Here is a 15,535-nt window from a genome sequence, read left to right on the forward strand (position 1 = left end):
TATTTTGTAATGTTCTTTTTTTTTTCTAAAAGAAGAACCTTAAATACTATTGCTGTTGTAAATAGAACTTTCCAGCACATTATTTCTAAAATGAATGCTTCCCATGTATGCCATTAATAACAGCATGTTAAATATTTGATAATATATGATATTCAGACTTCTCCTTTTGCATTATTCTTTTAACTTTTTAGACAACATTTTATCCTTTAAATTTGTGAACTGTTTGTGATTTTCTGTTGTCTTCTGTCTTTATGTATATGTATTCTGTTCTGACACAGAAGAATCATTTCCATGGATTAATTGTGCCATTATTTAAAATCTAACAGCTAAACTGCTATTAGCCTTTGGGTGTCAAAAAGTAAAACATTAACAGTTAAAGAAATACTTTCAGTCAGCGGAATATTCTGTATCTGTCTATTTTAAGAATATAGACAAGCAAAATGGTTTTAGCTAAAATTTAATAAGTTAATTTGGTCTTCATTATATATGAGTTGACAAAATACTTATGAGCCTCAATGTGTATGGTCCTTTAAAATGACCATTCATTTTATAGTGTAATGGTAATTATGCCATAATTGATTAAAATTGAATATACATGGGCAAAGACTATAAATAAATCTGGAAAGATGAAATTTTTTGTTAAGAGTGGCAGAATGAAACATAACTGAAATATTTACCTAATATGTTTAGGTAGTCTCCTAAAATATCTAGTATTAAATAGTATTGTTTTAGTTCTTTTGCTCACTCCATAAATTTCTGAAAAAATCTCAGTTTTGACTTTAAGAAAATGGCTAAGAACTCTGGTATATACTGGTTTAATTGTCTACTGCAATGTGAGGTAAATAAAGATCACTTATAAATGAATATTATTATTAGCATTTACTTAATTGTATATAATTTAGGAAGAGATTTGTTGGTTAAATTACACTAACAATTTGAAGTAAAATAATTGTAGCCTTTTTTCAGAGTAGAGTTTGGATCTAAAGACATAAATATTGTTTCGTTTTGTTTGTTCCCAAACTGGACATGAATTATTTTAAAAGATTTGAACATTTTTTTGGTTTGGGGTTTTAACAAAGTTTTGTTTTTAATAGTTTCTATGCATCATTTTATATATATAGTTATATACTTCAGTATTGAAGAATAGGAATGATTTTACATAGATGATTAAATTTCCTTATTGAGTATGAAATTGGTGAAATAATTTATCAAATAATGAAACGTATAAAGCAACCATAGAGAAACTGGGTCACATTACTCTTTCTTCATCTCATTTAGTTTATATTCATAAAACATGTACTTAGGCAACATGTTGTAATAGAGGTTTAGGCTTTGAGGTAACAATCATGAAACATTTGATTTAGCTTTTACCACTAATTACTTAGCTATGTAACCTTAGGCAAACCATGTAACATTCATGAACCTCATTTCATATGTGAAACTAGGTGGTCTTAGGTTTACTGTATCAAATATAGAGTTACAGAGAGAGAATCTTGTTTGTTTTCCAAAGTTCTGTACACTAAAAATCTCTTTTTCTCTCTTTTTTTTTTTTTTTTCAGTCAAGCCAGCACCTTTAGAAATAAAACCTTTGCCAGAATGGGAAGAATTACAAGCCCCAGTTAGATCTCCCATCACTAGGAGTTTTGCTCGAGAGTAAGTCTTTTGTCTAAAATATGTAGTTTGTATGAATAATGTGACTATCTAGAATTGTTCATTATCCTGGAAAATATCTAGAATAGTGGTTCTCAATGGATGATCTGAAGAGCCCCCTTTTTAGGGGTTCTGTGAAGTCAAAACCATTTTCACTAATATATTAAGATGTTATTTGCTGTATTTATTCTCCTACTGAGTGTACAGTGGAGTTTTCCAGAGGTTACATGATAAGTGATGATATCATTGTGACACCCAATAGAATGTGTGTATTTGTGTACTACTTGTGTTTTAAAAAATAGTCTATTCTCGTTTCTAATACGGCAAAATGAATAGGTACAACTCATGTAAACAAAAATTTCTTGGGATTCTCAATAATTTTTAAGAGTGTAAAAGGTTTATGAAACCAAACATTTCTGAGGATTACTAATCTTGAAAATGTGGTCGTCTCTTGTGAAGATTATGTAACCGAGACTTATTTGCCACTTTTTTTTTTTTTTTTTTTGAGACAGAGTCTCGCTCTGTCGCCCAGGCTGGAGTGCAGTGGCAGGATCTCAGCTGACTGCAAGCTCCACCTCCTGGGTTTACGCCATTCTCCTGCCTCAGCCTCCCGAGTAGCTGGGACTACAGGCGCCCGCCACCTCGCCCGACCAGTTTTTTGTATTTTTTAGTAGAGATGGGGTTTCACCAGGTTAGCCAGGATGGTCTCGATCTCCTGACCTCGTGATCCGCCCGTCTCGGCCTCCCAAAGTGCTGGGATTACAGGCTTGAGCCACCGCTCCTGGCCACCAAGACTTATTTAAATGTATATAGGAAAATGAGAGGAATTTATGAAGTTACAAACCTACGTTGAACATATGTTCATGTTTTACGTGTGTGTGTATATATATTATATATTATATATAGTTTTTTTAAAAATAGAAATTCTTGTCTTCCGTTTTATATCTGTAACTTTCTACTTATCACCAAGTCACTGGTAGTGGGTTTTTTGCGGGGGAGGGGCTTGTTTTACACAAAATATTTTGCTGTCCAAAATACACTTTTATAAAACAGTTATAAATATTAGTTATGTGTTTGTGCACAAAAATTATGTCATTATAAATTTGTACAATGAATGATTGTAAACATAAGGGAATATTTCTGAAAGAATGCAGACTATCATTTTTATTTGGGGAATAATTTTAGGTATTATTGTCAAGGCTTATGTTTGTGATAACATGTTTCTGTAATTAGCTCTTCTAGGTTTCCCATGTCCCCCCGACCGGATTCAGTGCATAGCACAACTTCAAGCAGTGACTCACATGACAGTGAAGAGAATTATGTTCCCATGAACCCAAACCTGTCCAGTGAAGACCCAGTATGTAAAGTTTTAACTTCTCCTTTTCTGAGCAGCTCTTTTCAGTCATTCAAGCTAGAACTGTTCTGTCTATACATTTTATCCTCATATCTTTATATACTTAAGAAAAAGCAATAAAAGACAACTTTTTAAAAGCTTATTAAAAATAATGTCATAAACTCTAAAAACAATAAAAGGTGAAAGTAAACTGTAAATGAGTTTTAAAAAAAAAGTTGCCTGGCACAGCAGCACAACCCTGTAGTTTCAGCTGTTTGGGAGGCTGAGGTGGGAGGATCACTTGAGTCCTTGAGTCCAGCGGTTTGAGGCTAGCCTGGGCAACATGTCACCCCATGTCTAATAGAAAAAAAATAAAGTTTTCAGTTATATCTCATATAAGAGATACTTGATTTTTGATACTCTTCAAGAAAATACACTGGCAGCATTTTATAATACAGTTCTCTAAGGCCGTGTCACAGCACTCTAATGGTGAAATGGTCTTATAAATAAGTAATATACCCTTAGATAGGTGTAAAGATTAAAGAAGACCTCTTATAAACATAACATGTTTCAGGTTGAAACATGTTATAACATGTTTAGTTGGCTATACTATCATAAAGCATGAGAATTTTCTAATGGTAGTGAGCATTTTGTTCCTCAGAAATCAGGTAGTTGCCAGAAAATACTTCAGATGTTTAAGAATACAAACCAATTTTAGTTTTAAAAAATATTTGACTTTAGCTTTTCCTTAAGTCAGATTTAATGTTTGCTTTGTTATTTGTATTTTAGTAGATAACTATATCTGTTAGGATTAAATTTCCCTCTGAATAAAAGAAAATAAATATTCGTGACTCAAGAGAGAATTTTCTTTCTTTCTCATGGAAAAGTCTGGAGAGAATCAATCCAAGGCTGTTGTGGCAGCTCTGTTCCATAGAGTCTTCAGGGATTCAGACCTTTTCCAGCTCTCCGGTCTGCTTTCCTTCGGTGTGGCACATATGCTCATTGGACAAGATGACGCTCCAGCCAACATGTCCAACATGGAGAGCCACATGCCAACTCCAGGTGGAGGAAAGGGAGAAAAAGAAGGGTACAGCCCAACTGCCTCATAAGGACAGTTCCTCGAAACTGCTGTCTACAAACCATTAACCAGAACTTAGCCTGTGTGGCCACACTGAGACACAAAGGAGCTAGAAAACATGGCCTTAGATCCGAGGAACAGTGAGCCCACCTGAAAATCCCATGCATATGGGAGCAGGGAGAGCAGGTATTGAGGGACAGTCAGGCCATATCTACCAGGATAAGCAAATACCTAATGTCAAAATTTGGAATGAGTAACATTTTAGTGGCCCTATATTATTTAAAATAGCCCTATTTAGAGGTATAAAATAGAAAGCCCAATTCTATCAATGAATTGGTTTTTCATCCTTTATAGACTTTAGGCAGAACCAGGTTTCTTACAACTATATGTTGTCAGGAAACATAATTAAGTGATATGAACAACTTGATTTTGTGCTTAAATTACTTAACTTTAAAATATTACCAAATCTTAGCCAGGCACAGTGGCATGCGCCTGTAGTCCCAGCTACCCAGGAGACTAAAGCAAGAGGATCTGTTGAGCCTAGGAGTTCACACCTAGCCTGGGCAACATAGTGAGACCTCACCTATAAAAATTTTTTAAATATCAAATTTAGAAAGTATTCAAAAATATCCTTGAGGAATCGCCATACTGTTTTCCATAACTAGTTCAAACTAGTTGAACTAGTTTACAATCCCACCAACAGTGTAAAAGTGTTCCTATTTCTCTACATCCTCTCCAGCACCTGTTGTTTCCTGACTTTTTAATGATCGCCATTCTAACTGGTGTGAGATGGTATCTCATTGTGGTTTTGATTTGCATTTCTCTGATGGCCAGTGATGATGAGCATTTTTTCATGTGTCTGTTGGCTGTATGAATGTCTTCTTTTGAGAAGTGTCTGTTCATATCCTTTGCCCACTTTTTGATGGGGTTGTTTGTTTTTTTCTTGTAAATTTGTTTGAGTTCTTTATAGGTTCTGGATATTAGCCCTTTGTCAGATGAGTAGATTACAAAAATTTTCTCCCAGGTTGCCTGTTCACTCTGATGGTAGTTTCTTTTGCTGTGCAGAAGCTCTTTAGTTTAATTAGATTCCATTTGTCAATTTTGGCTTTTGTTGCCGTTGCTTTTGGTGTTTTAGACATGAAGTCCTTGCCCATGCCTATGTCCTGAATGGTATTACCTAGGTTTTCTTCTAGGGTTTTTATGGTATTAGGTCTAACATTTAAGTCTCTAATCCATCTTGAATTAATTTTCGTATAAGGAGTAAGGAAAGGATCCAGTTTCAGCTTTCTACTTATGGCTAGCCAATTTTCCCAGCACCATTTATTAAATAGGGAATCCTTTCCCCATTTCTTGTTTTTGTCAGGTTTGTCAAAGATCAGATGGCTGTAGATGTGTGGTATTACTTCTGAGGACTCTGTTCTGTTCCATTGGTCTATATCTCTGTTTTGGTACCAGTACCATGCTGTTTTGGTCAAGGATCTAGAAATAGAAGTACCATATGACCCAGCCATCCCATTACTGGGTATATACCCAAAGGATTATAAATCATGCTGCTATAAAGACACATGCACACGTATGTTTATTGCGGCACTATTCACAATAGCAAAGACTTGGAATCAACCCAAATGTCCATCAGTGACAGACTGGATTAAGAAAATGTGGCACATATACACCATGGAATACTATGCAGTCATAAAAAAGGATGAGTTTGTGTCCTTTGTAGGGACATGGATGCAGCTGGAAACCATCATTCTCAGCAAACTATCTCAAGAACAGAAAACCAAACACCGCATGTTCTCACTCATAGGTGGGAACTGAACAATGAGATCACTTGGACTCGGGAAGCGGAACATCATACACCGGGGCCTATCATGGGGAGGGTGGGGCAGGGGGGAAGGATTGCATTGGGAGTTATACCTGATGTAAATGACGAGTTGATGGGTGCTGACGAGTTGATGGGTGCAGCACGCCAACATGGCACAAGTATACATATGTAACAAACCTGCACGTTATGCACATGTACCCTAGAACTTAAAGTATAATAATAAAAAAAAAGAAGAAAAGAAGAAAAAAAGTATTCAAAAATAATATAATCAATATATCAATAATATTTTCACTGATTTTTCAAGGCAGGGTAATTTTTATTGACTTTTGCTTTTGTATTCACTACTTTTCAATTTATTATTATTTAAGTTAATTAGTTTTCCTCAGTATAGTAAGTTGACTGTAGTAAAACCCTAGATCCTAAATTCTCGGTCAGAGTAGATATTGTCACCTATTTCCAACTTTGGGTAGTTAAGTGAACTGTTTTTTTATTGTAAAGTAGTTAGAGTATTTTCGGAGGTACTAAAGACTGTGTCTTTTTGCCCAAAATAGTAAATAGCCATAAAAATTTTGGAAAGGCCCATATAATAGGAAAGTTTAAAAATGTGATTTGTCATAGGTAAGTATTAGATGAAGGGAAAAGATGAAAAAGAAGAGTATTACAATCAGAAATCAAAGGAAATCAAAATACAATTTTTTTTTTTTTTTTTTTTGAGATGGAGTCTCACTCTGTCGCTCAGGCTGGAGTGCAGTGGCAGGATCTCAGCTCACTGCAAGCTCCACCTCCTGGGTTTATGCCATTCTCTTGCCTCAGCCTCCCGAGTAGCTGGGACTACAGGCGCCCACCACCTCGCCCGGCTAGATTTTTGTATTTTTTAGTAGAGATGGGGTTTCACCGGGTTAGCCAGGATGGTCTCAATCTCCTGACCTCGTGATCCGCCCACCTCGGCCTCCCAAAGTGCTGGGATTACAGGCTTGAGCCACCGCGCCCGGCCTTTTTTTTTTTTTTTTTTTTTACACCTAATGCCATTAAGCCACAAAGGTACTTTTACTTGTCACCAGTAGAGGTGTCTAAATAAACACAATGTGGTGAATTTCTTTTTTTTTTTTTTTTGGAGACAGATTCTCGTTCTGTCACCTAGGCTGGAATGCACCTGGCCTGTGATGAATTTCTGAAGTACTTAGGTCCTATGTATTAGAAAAAAGCACAAATGACCCAGGAGGACATACCTATCTACCAAGTACAACAGAAAAGTCAACAGTGCCAATTCCATCTCCTCATGCTGCCAAATACAAGGACTCATCATAGTCCATTCAACTCTCCCTTAGAAAAGAATATGAGAGTTATAGCAAATATTTAACAAACTTCTTTAATTTTGGATCAAAACTCATGCATTATCAAGTGAATTCTGAATGTGACACCTGAAATTCAAATGATGGTAAACCATAACTAAAGGCAGACATATTGTTATGTGATAATAACAACAAAAATATGTTAAATGATTTTACATAATTTTTAAAAAATCTAGGCCAGGTGTGGTGGCTCACACCTGTAATCCCAGCACTTTAGGAGGCCGAAGCGGATCACCTGAAGTCAGTAGTGTGAGACCAGCCTGGCCAACATGGTGAAACCCGTCTCTACTAACAATACAAAAATTAGCCAGGTGTGGTGGCAGACGCCTGTAATCCCAGTTAGGAGGCTGAGGCAGGAGAATTGCTTGAGCCCACGAGGCAGAGATTGCAGTGAGCCAAGATCAAGCCACTGCCCTGCAGCCCAGGCAACAAAGCAAGAGTCCACCTCAAAAAAAAAAAAAAAAAAAAACTAGCACTACTGGTTTGTTATTTAATTCAAAGAACACTTACAATACCTTGTAGAATCTTAGAGTTTCTCTAAACTGTTTTGGGAAAATACTGGGTGAAAGGCTAGAATACAGACAGGCTATTCCCACTGGAGATTAAATCAAGAGCAAATAGACTTCCTTGTAGACACACAAATGTTAACAATACTTAAAGATGGAAAAATGTTCAGTTCTAGTAATAGCAGACATAAAATAGGTTAACTAGCCACCCTGAGAAATTCTGTTTAGGAGCAGCTTACTGGTATAATGCATGCAGGTCTTTTGAATGTATACATTTCTTTTATAGCCTTGTAATACTGTGAACACTTCTAGATATTTCTAATCAGAGAAATGGAGGTTATGGGTCTTTCACTGATCACATTTGAATATAGAATTTTCCACACACTCATGGCTGATTTTATGTGACGATATATAGAGTCATTCAGGTAAAAAGTTTCATAATGATTTCAGTTTCTCCATGAATTAGAAAAAAGGGAGGGATTACTATTTATATTGAGGACCAAAACTTGCTTACATTTTTTGTGCTCTACATGTTATTTTTGATTTTTTGTTTTTTTCAGACAGAGTTTCCCTATTGCCCAGGCTGGAGTGCAGTGGCGCGATCTTGGCTCACTGCAACCTCCACCTCCCGGGTTCAAGTGATTAGCCTGTCTCAACCTCCCAAGTAGCTGGGATTACAGGCGCCCACCACCACACCCGGCTAATTTTTGTCGTTTTTAGTAAAGATGGGATTTCACCATGTTGGCCAGGCTAGTCTCGAACTCCTGACCTCAGGTGGTCCGCCTGCCTCAGCCTCCCAAAGTGCTGGGATTACAGGCCTGAGCCACCGCGCCTAGCCGTTTTCTGTATTTTTTAAATGTTTTATTTGCAGTAATTGATAAATTTGGTTTAAAAAATCTGTTTCTTCAAATAGGAACATTACATTTAGTTGTGCAGGTTGTTTACTGCATAAACATACTGCATACCTGATTATATGAAATTCAGGCTATGTGCTGCTCACCACACTGCACTCGCCCACAGCACAGAGCCGTGTCACCCCAGTGCAAGCACCACCTTTTAATAATTTGCAAAAAGGTTCCATACCAGCTATTAGCAGCCTTGCTACGAAATGAGGGAATAGTGTCAATATTTCCCTAGAAGTGTCTTTTCCCTAAGGCACAGTTTTTTCTGTTTAACCTAAGCAAAAAGAAATGAAGTAGCAACATAAAAAGAATCAACAGAACCACCAGATGTATGCAGTTTTCAAATTGTTTTATTCATCATAATACGCACAAATTTTTAACTTTTTATCATTTTGGTTTTCTTCAAAAGTATGAGATAATATATAAGCATTAATATCAACAGTGCACAAGGATGAAAATCCCTAATGAGAAATACAGTCTTGCATATGAGAAGCCAAGAACATTTCTAGATTGGGTTAAAAGGAGTAAGGCATGGAAACAAGTCACTTGTTTGAGCACATGTATAATAGAGCCCTGTTGTAATTAGAGTGGAGGGAATATATAGGGACTTAGGTTCATGCCAGCTTTTTCTTTCTATTTAGCATTGATCTTTCATTTTTCTGCCTCAAGTTTTTTGTTCCTGTTGTTTATTGCTGTCACCTTCTTTACCTTTTTTTTTAGAGAGTAGTCCTACTGTACAAATCATCTGAAATGGTTATTTACAAATTCCAGAGTTGTCTTCACTCTACTCTCTTTAAAATCTTAGCACTATTTTTGTCCAAAATTTTAATTTTTTTTAAACCCACAAGTTAGTATTATTAGTGCTCTTATTATATAAACTATGCTTATTTACGTTTTTCTGCATGTTTAGCGGCTTCTTTATCACTTCTTCTTGTATCTCAGGCCTTCCTTAGGTACTAATTTTCCTTCTCTCTTAAATACGTTCTTTAAAATGTATGCCTTTCGAAAAGATCAGGCTAAGGAAATTAAGTGGTAAAAAATCCAGATGATTGAAACAAAATAGACTTAGCCAATGGAGTCAAACAAATTTTAGTGTGAAAGCCTTTAAATAAAATGCAGAAAGTTTTTTAAAAATTTAATTTGAAAGCAAGGAATATAAAGATCCTGTAAACACATAATTGAGTACAGATATAATTTTAATAATGTTCAAGTTGGGTTATCATAGCAAACTATCTCTTGATGTCTCAATCTTAGTGTGAACCAAGTTTAACTTTTGAAACTACGTTTAGCTTGCTCTAAGCTAGGCTTTAATCGGTTTTTTAAATATTACTTATTTTCTTTCTATCCTAAAAGGTTGTTTAACTTTTTAAGCTATGTCCTCTTGAAAGCAAAGATTTAGGCTTCCGTAGATGTCCAACAGTATGAGTGGTATGTCTGGTGAATATCTGACTGTTGATTTTGTTGTCTAATACTTTCAGAATCTCTTTGGCAGTAACAGTCTTGATGGAGGAAGCAGCCCTATGATCAAGCCCAAAGGAGACAAACAGGTGGAATACCTAGATCTCGACTTGGATTCTGGGAAATCCACACCACCACGTAAGGTGAGTGACATGTGACATGCCTCTTCTGTGTATACAGTTCACACTTCAAACCTGAAGAATTATCTCCTTTGGGATAATTTTATTAAGTTATGTTTAATATAAATTTAGTCTGGTCTGCTACTTGATGCTGTCTCATAAACCACAAATAACATAGTTATGGAGAGTGATTTTTTTTTTCCTTTCTGACAGTTAGAAATTTTATACTATCTACTCTTTTAGTGGTTACTATTGAAATAGTTATTTAACAAATTCTTTTTTGTTTTTTTTTTCCTGAGACAGAGTCTTGCTCTGTTGCCTAGGCTGGAATGTAGTAGTGTGATCTTGGCTCACTGCAACCTCCGCTTCGCAGGTCCAAATGATTCTTCTGCCTCAGCCTCCCAAATAGCTGGGATTACAGATGTGCACCACCACTCCTGGCTAATTTTTGTATTTTTAGTAGAGACACGGTTTCACCATGTTGGTCAGGATGGTCTCGAACTCCTGACCTCAAGTGATCCACCCACCTCAGCCCTCCAAAGTGCTGGGATTACAGGAGGAAGCCACTGCGTCCAGCCATAATTTAATGAATTCTAATGTTAACCGGTATAGTGTCTTTACTCTCCTTAAAATGTTCAAATTATGTGCTATTTTTGTCCAAAATTTTAATGTTATCTTTTTTGTTAAACCCACAAATTAGATAGTATTATTACTGCTCTTATTATATAACAATGTTTATTTACATTTTCCTACATGTTTACCAGCTTATCATTCCTTCCTATTTCTGACTTTCCTTCTGCAATAATTTTCCCTCCACCTGAAAGGAAGGTGAAAGGACACTTCTAGGGAAATATTGATCATGAGGTCAGGAGTTCGAGACCAGCCTGACCAATATGGTGAAACCCTGTCTCTACTAAAAATGCAAAATTAGCTGGGCATGGTGGCACATGCCTGTAATCCCAGCTACTCAGGAGGCTGAGACAGGAGAATTGCTTGAACCCAGGAGGCGGAGGTTGCAGTGAGCTGAGATTGCGCCATTGCACTCCAGCCTGGGCAACAAGATCAAAACTCCTTCTCCAAAAAAAAAAAAAAATTCACAGTGCATGTGTGTTTGTGTTTTAAGACTGAGTTGTACTCAGAAACACTCCTTTATATGTTGGACTTTTTGTTTTTTCTTTGTATTTTAGCAAAAGAGCAGTGGCTCAGGCAGCAGTGTAGCAGATGAGAGAGTGGATTATGTTGTTGTTGACCAACAGAAGACCTTGGCCCTAAAGAGTACCCGGGAAGCCTGGACAGATGGGAGACAGTCCACAGAATCAGAAACGCCAACAAAGAGTGTGAAATGAAAATATTGCCTTGCCATTTCTGAACAAAAGAAAACTGAATTGTAAAGATAAATCCCTTTTGAAGAATGACTTGACACTTCTACTGTAGGTAGATCCTCAAATGAATAGAGTTGAAGTCAAAGGACCTTTCTGACATAATCAAGCAATTTAGACTTAAGTGGTGCTTTGTGGTATCTGAACAATTCATAACATGTAAATAATGTGGGAAAATAGTATTGTTTAGCTCCCAGAGAAACGTTTGTTCCATAGTTAACACACTCGTAGTATTACTGTATTTATGCACTTTTTCATCTAAAACATTGTTTCAGGTATTCCCAGTGTACCTTACCATAATTCCTTTGGGAGTTCTTGTTTGTTGTCACACTACTTTATATAACAATACTAAGTCAACTAAGCTACTTTTAGATTTGGAAATTGCTGTTTAAACTACAGTCTAACAACATTAAAATGAGAGGTAGATTCACAAGTTAACTTTCTAACTGAAGCTTCAGGTGATAACCATTAGCTTATACTTGGACTCATCATTTGTTGCCTTCCAAAATGCTGAGGATAATGTATGTACTGGTGTCAGGACCTAGTTCTCTGGTTAATGTATGTTTAGTTTTTAATGGTGGAACTTTGTTATATTTTGTTAATTACAGTGTTTTTGGTTCGTTGCGTGAAGATTCCGCCGGGTGGGATCTTGCACCTTTGAAAGACTGAATAATTACACTACCAAGGAAGCCTGCAAATCATTGATGGCATGCAGTGATGATGTGCTCTTACACTTGTTAACATGTATTAAGTGTTATTTGCAAAAGGTAGATTATGTAACTAATCAGGTACGTACCAGGCAGTGATGTGCTAATACACTGATCAGGTTTAGACAATGAGCTTTGGTTGTGTTCTTGTTAGTCCTAATATTGGTTTTCAGTTTGGAATTAATAAAGCAGTTGACATTCACTGTTAGTTACAGCAACATACTGTGATTTTTAATTAGATAGTAATTCAGATTTATTACTCTATGAAATTCTGTCTTGACACCATAGTGCCCTTTCTATGATTTTTTTACTTAATATTCTTCTTGGCCTTATATTTAAATCCCTATGCAATTAATATTTTATATCTGCATTTTTTTTAAAAAAAAATAGATGTTATATAAGTGATTCTTATATGTAGCACCAGTTGCTTTTCCACTAAAAGAATTACAGATTTTGTACTGTGATTTATATTCACTGCCCCAATTCAAGAAATATTGGAGCCTTGCTACAATGTGAAATGTTAGCCATGGACTCCTTCCAACCAGATTTCTGAAACCACCAGAGGGATGGTATAATTCTCTCTCACCTATAACATGGTCCTGTGACATAGATATTAAGGCCACAAGTTATAGTGAGGCTACAATTATATTCATCTGTCTTGACTTTCCAACATAATTTAGAAAGCACATATAGTTGTTTTTTAACCAAGTTACATACAATCTCATGTACTGATTTGAGACTTACAACAATTTTTGGAGGGGGCATAGAGAAAGGAGTGCCCACAGTTGAGGCATGATTCCCTCCATTCAGACCTCTAACTGTTGCCTGAGTACACAGATGTGCCCTGATTTCTGGCCCATTGGCCATAGTACTGTGCCTAATCACTGTAATAGGTTTATTTTCCCAATCCACAAACTAAAAATGTTCATAACAAGATGAATTGTAGACTAGTAACATTTGATGTTAAAACATTTGATGTTAAAACATCAAATGTTATATTTGCTTTAACATTAATTTTTTAAATATTTGCTTTTTTTAAACAAAAACTAAAACCCAGAAGTGAATTTTTAGGTGGATTTTTAAATAAACAAGATTGATTGAGTTTGGTGTGCAAGCTGTTTTATAATGAAACCACAAAATAAAATCTAAAATCACTGAAATGTGCCTAAACTATCAAAACACATGATACAGCTAATGTGTAAAGATACTAAATGCTGTTACTTGGAGGATGAATATATTTAAGACTTAAAACACAATAATAAGTACATGATTCATTCAAAAATAAAAATCTTTACAGCTGCCTATCAGAAGGGTCTAAAGCACTTATGAATGTTTTTAGTCTAATTTATCATTGACTTTTTACAAGTCACCATATTTGAAGATCTATAGCACTCTGATTTTCAGAAAATTTTTCATTCTGAATAATTTTTAAATGGTGATGTATTAGAAAGGCAGTTTGCTTTAGAAAACTAAATCGCATTGAACTTGTATTCAAGAATTAAATTAAAAGTTTCTTACAGAGCAGTATTTTCCAAAAGTTTTTAGCACTAGAATCTTCTTTAGATGAAATTTTATGTATAACCCCAATACATAAAGCCTGAAAACTCAATTTTATCAATATAAATGTATTTTAGGTTCACATTATGCTTATTCATTTTGGCTCATTACTAAGCATAATAAGATTCTGAATTAACACAAATGTGGAGTTATACATAGTTGATGAAACCAGCAGCCAGTTTATAGCTGTGCCCTATTTTATATGTATACTTAATCAAGAAAATTTTGATTCACACAAATGTCAGCAAAAATAATAGGTTTTAAACATACATCTCAGGAAATTTTTTAATTAGAGATAGCTAAAGTTATTCAAGATCTATACAAAGATAAATTATCCTGGTAGTGCAAGTTAATACATAAGCAGTCTCCAGTATGGTAAAGTAGGGTATGTAACACATCAGAATGTGCATTTTTATTAAGTTTTAAAATATGTAAGTATAAAAACTAAATTTGAATCAAACCCTTTTAACTCACCTCCAAGAAGCTACACTTTGGCCAGGAATGGGCTAAAAAGCACTGGTTCACCATGTAACAGTTATGATGTTGGAGATTGGAAATCTTTCTTCCACATTAGAGTTCTTTACCTTAATTCCTTATTTTGAAAAATTGTAAGATTTTATGAAGGTTTGAATACCAAAGCACAGTTCTGCTTTCAAACATTAAAATTCAAACTTGAAAAAGCTGTTTAACCCATGGAAGATATCATTTAGTAAGATGTAAAAGATTTTTTAAATCTACACTTCAGTTTATACATCTTTATCATTATCAATACTATATAAGTTACTGTGAGCATTTTAGAGAATTCCATAAAGGTACTATGAGTGTGTCTGTATGTGTGTGTATATATAGCATTGTATTTAATCATAGACTAAATTTAATTTGATATAGAAATATTACTTTACTTGTACATTAAGGTCATAATTTCTGCTGGACTCTTTTATATTTAATTAATGGGGATTATAGTCTTCCTTCATAAATGCATTTAAACCGGAAATTGAACACCAGTGTTTTTCTTTTTCTACTTATGGGGAATTGTCTGCTTCCCCCTTTAGAGAAAACAGTATTTTTATATTTTGTTAAAATATTAACTACTTTATGCCTACACACTATGCTGTAGATACTGATCATAATTCTTGGGTGTTCACAAACACTCCTAGTGCCTCTTTTTTTAGCCCGTTGAAAGTGTTGGTATTACTACTTTCACTACAGAGCCTTTGGCCCTCTAATAATGCTGAGGTGGGCTGATCCTTCCTGTTTCTGTCTTCGGATCATTCTGGTAGGTCTCCTCCTCCACTGTCAGGTAAGCAATCAGGTCCATGACAGGGATTGGACATAGGAACAAATTAAGTGGGTACACACAGTGAGAAAGATACATACATTCTGTGGTAACAACTACTGTCAATAACATCTGATGTTACATGCACATTTATATATATATAATTTTAAAAACTGAACTATGAGAACCCATGGTATAAATGAATATTGTAGACATCATGGACTTGATGTGATAGAAATCAATTGTCAGGTTGAGATAGTTGTTTTTAATCTGTCTAAATAGTTTATGCATTACTACAGTTAAAAATAATTTAATTTGTCTTCTATAGACTTAATTTTATTCCGGTTCAGTGTAATCTCTGTTAACAGAGTTTCAGCAAACTGATTGATCAAG

At 35.3% G+C, this 15,535-nt stretch overlaps 1 protein-coding gene across 3 annotated transcripts in view; it reads left to right on the top strand.

Annotated features, from left to right (window-relative positions):
- The window catches only part of GAB1 (GRB2 associated binding protein 1), a 128,875-nt gene extending 116,348 nt beyond the window's left edge, over positions 1-12,527 (top strand). For all 3 annotated transcript variants that reach the window (XM_025386179.1, XM_025386180.1, XM_025386182.1), the window contains 4 exons: positions 1,560-1,653; positions 2,884-3,007; positions 10,125-10,247; positions 11,411-12,527. In XM_025386179.1, coding sequence (XP_025241964.1) covers positions 1,560-1,653; positions 2,884-3,007; positions 10,125-10,247; positions 11,411-11,569 — 500 coding nt within the window. In that variant the 3' untranslated portion in view covers positions 11,570-12,527. The remainder of the gene's footprint in view (positions 1-1,559; positions 1,654-2,883; positions 3,008-10,124; positions 10,248-11,410) is intronic.
- The last annotated feature ends 3,008 nt before the right edge of the window (positions 12,528-15,535 follow it).

This window comes from Theropithecus gelada, chromosome 5 (assembly GCF_003255815.1).
Source record: "Theropithecus gelada isolate Dixy chromosome 5, Tgel_1.0, whole genome shotgun sequence".
Taxonomy (NCBI): domain Eukaryota; kingdom Metazoa; phylum Chordata; class Mammalia; order Primates; family Cercopithecidae; genus Theropithecus; species Theropithecus gelada.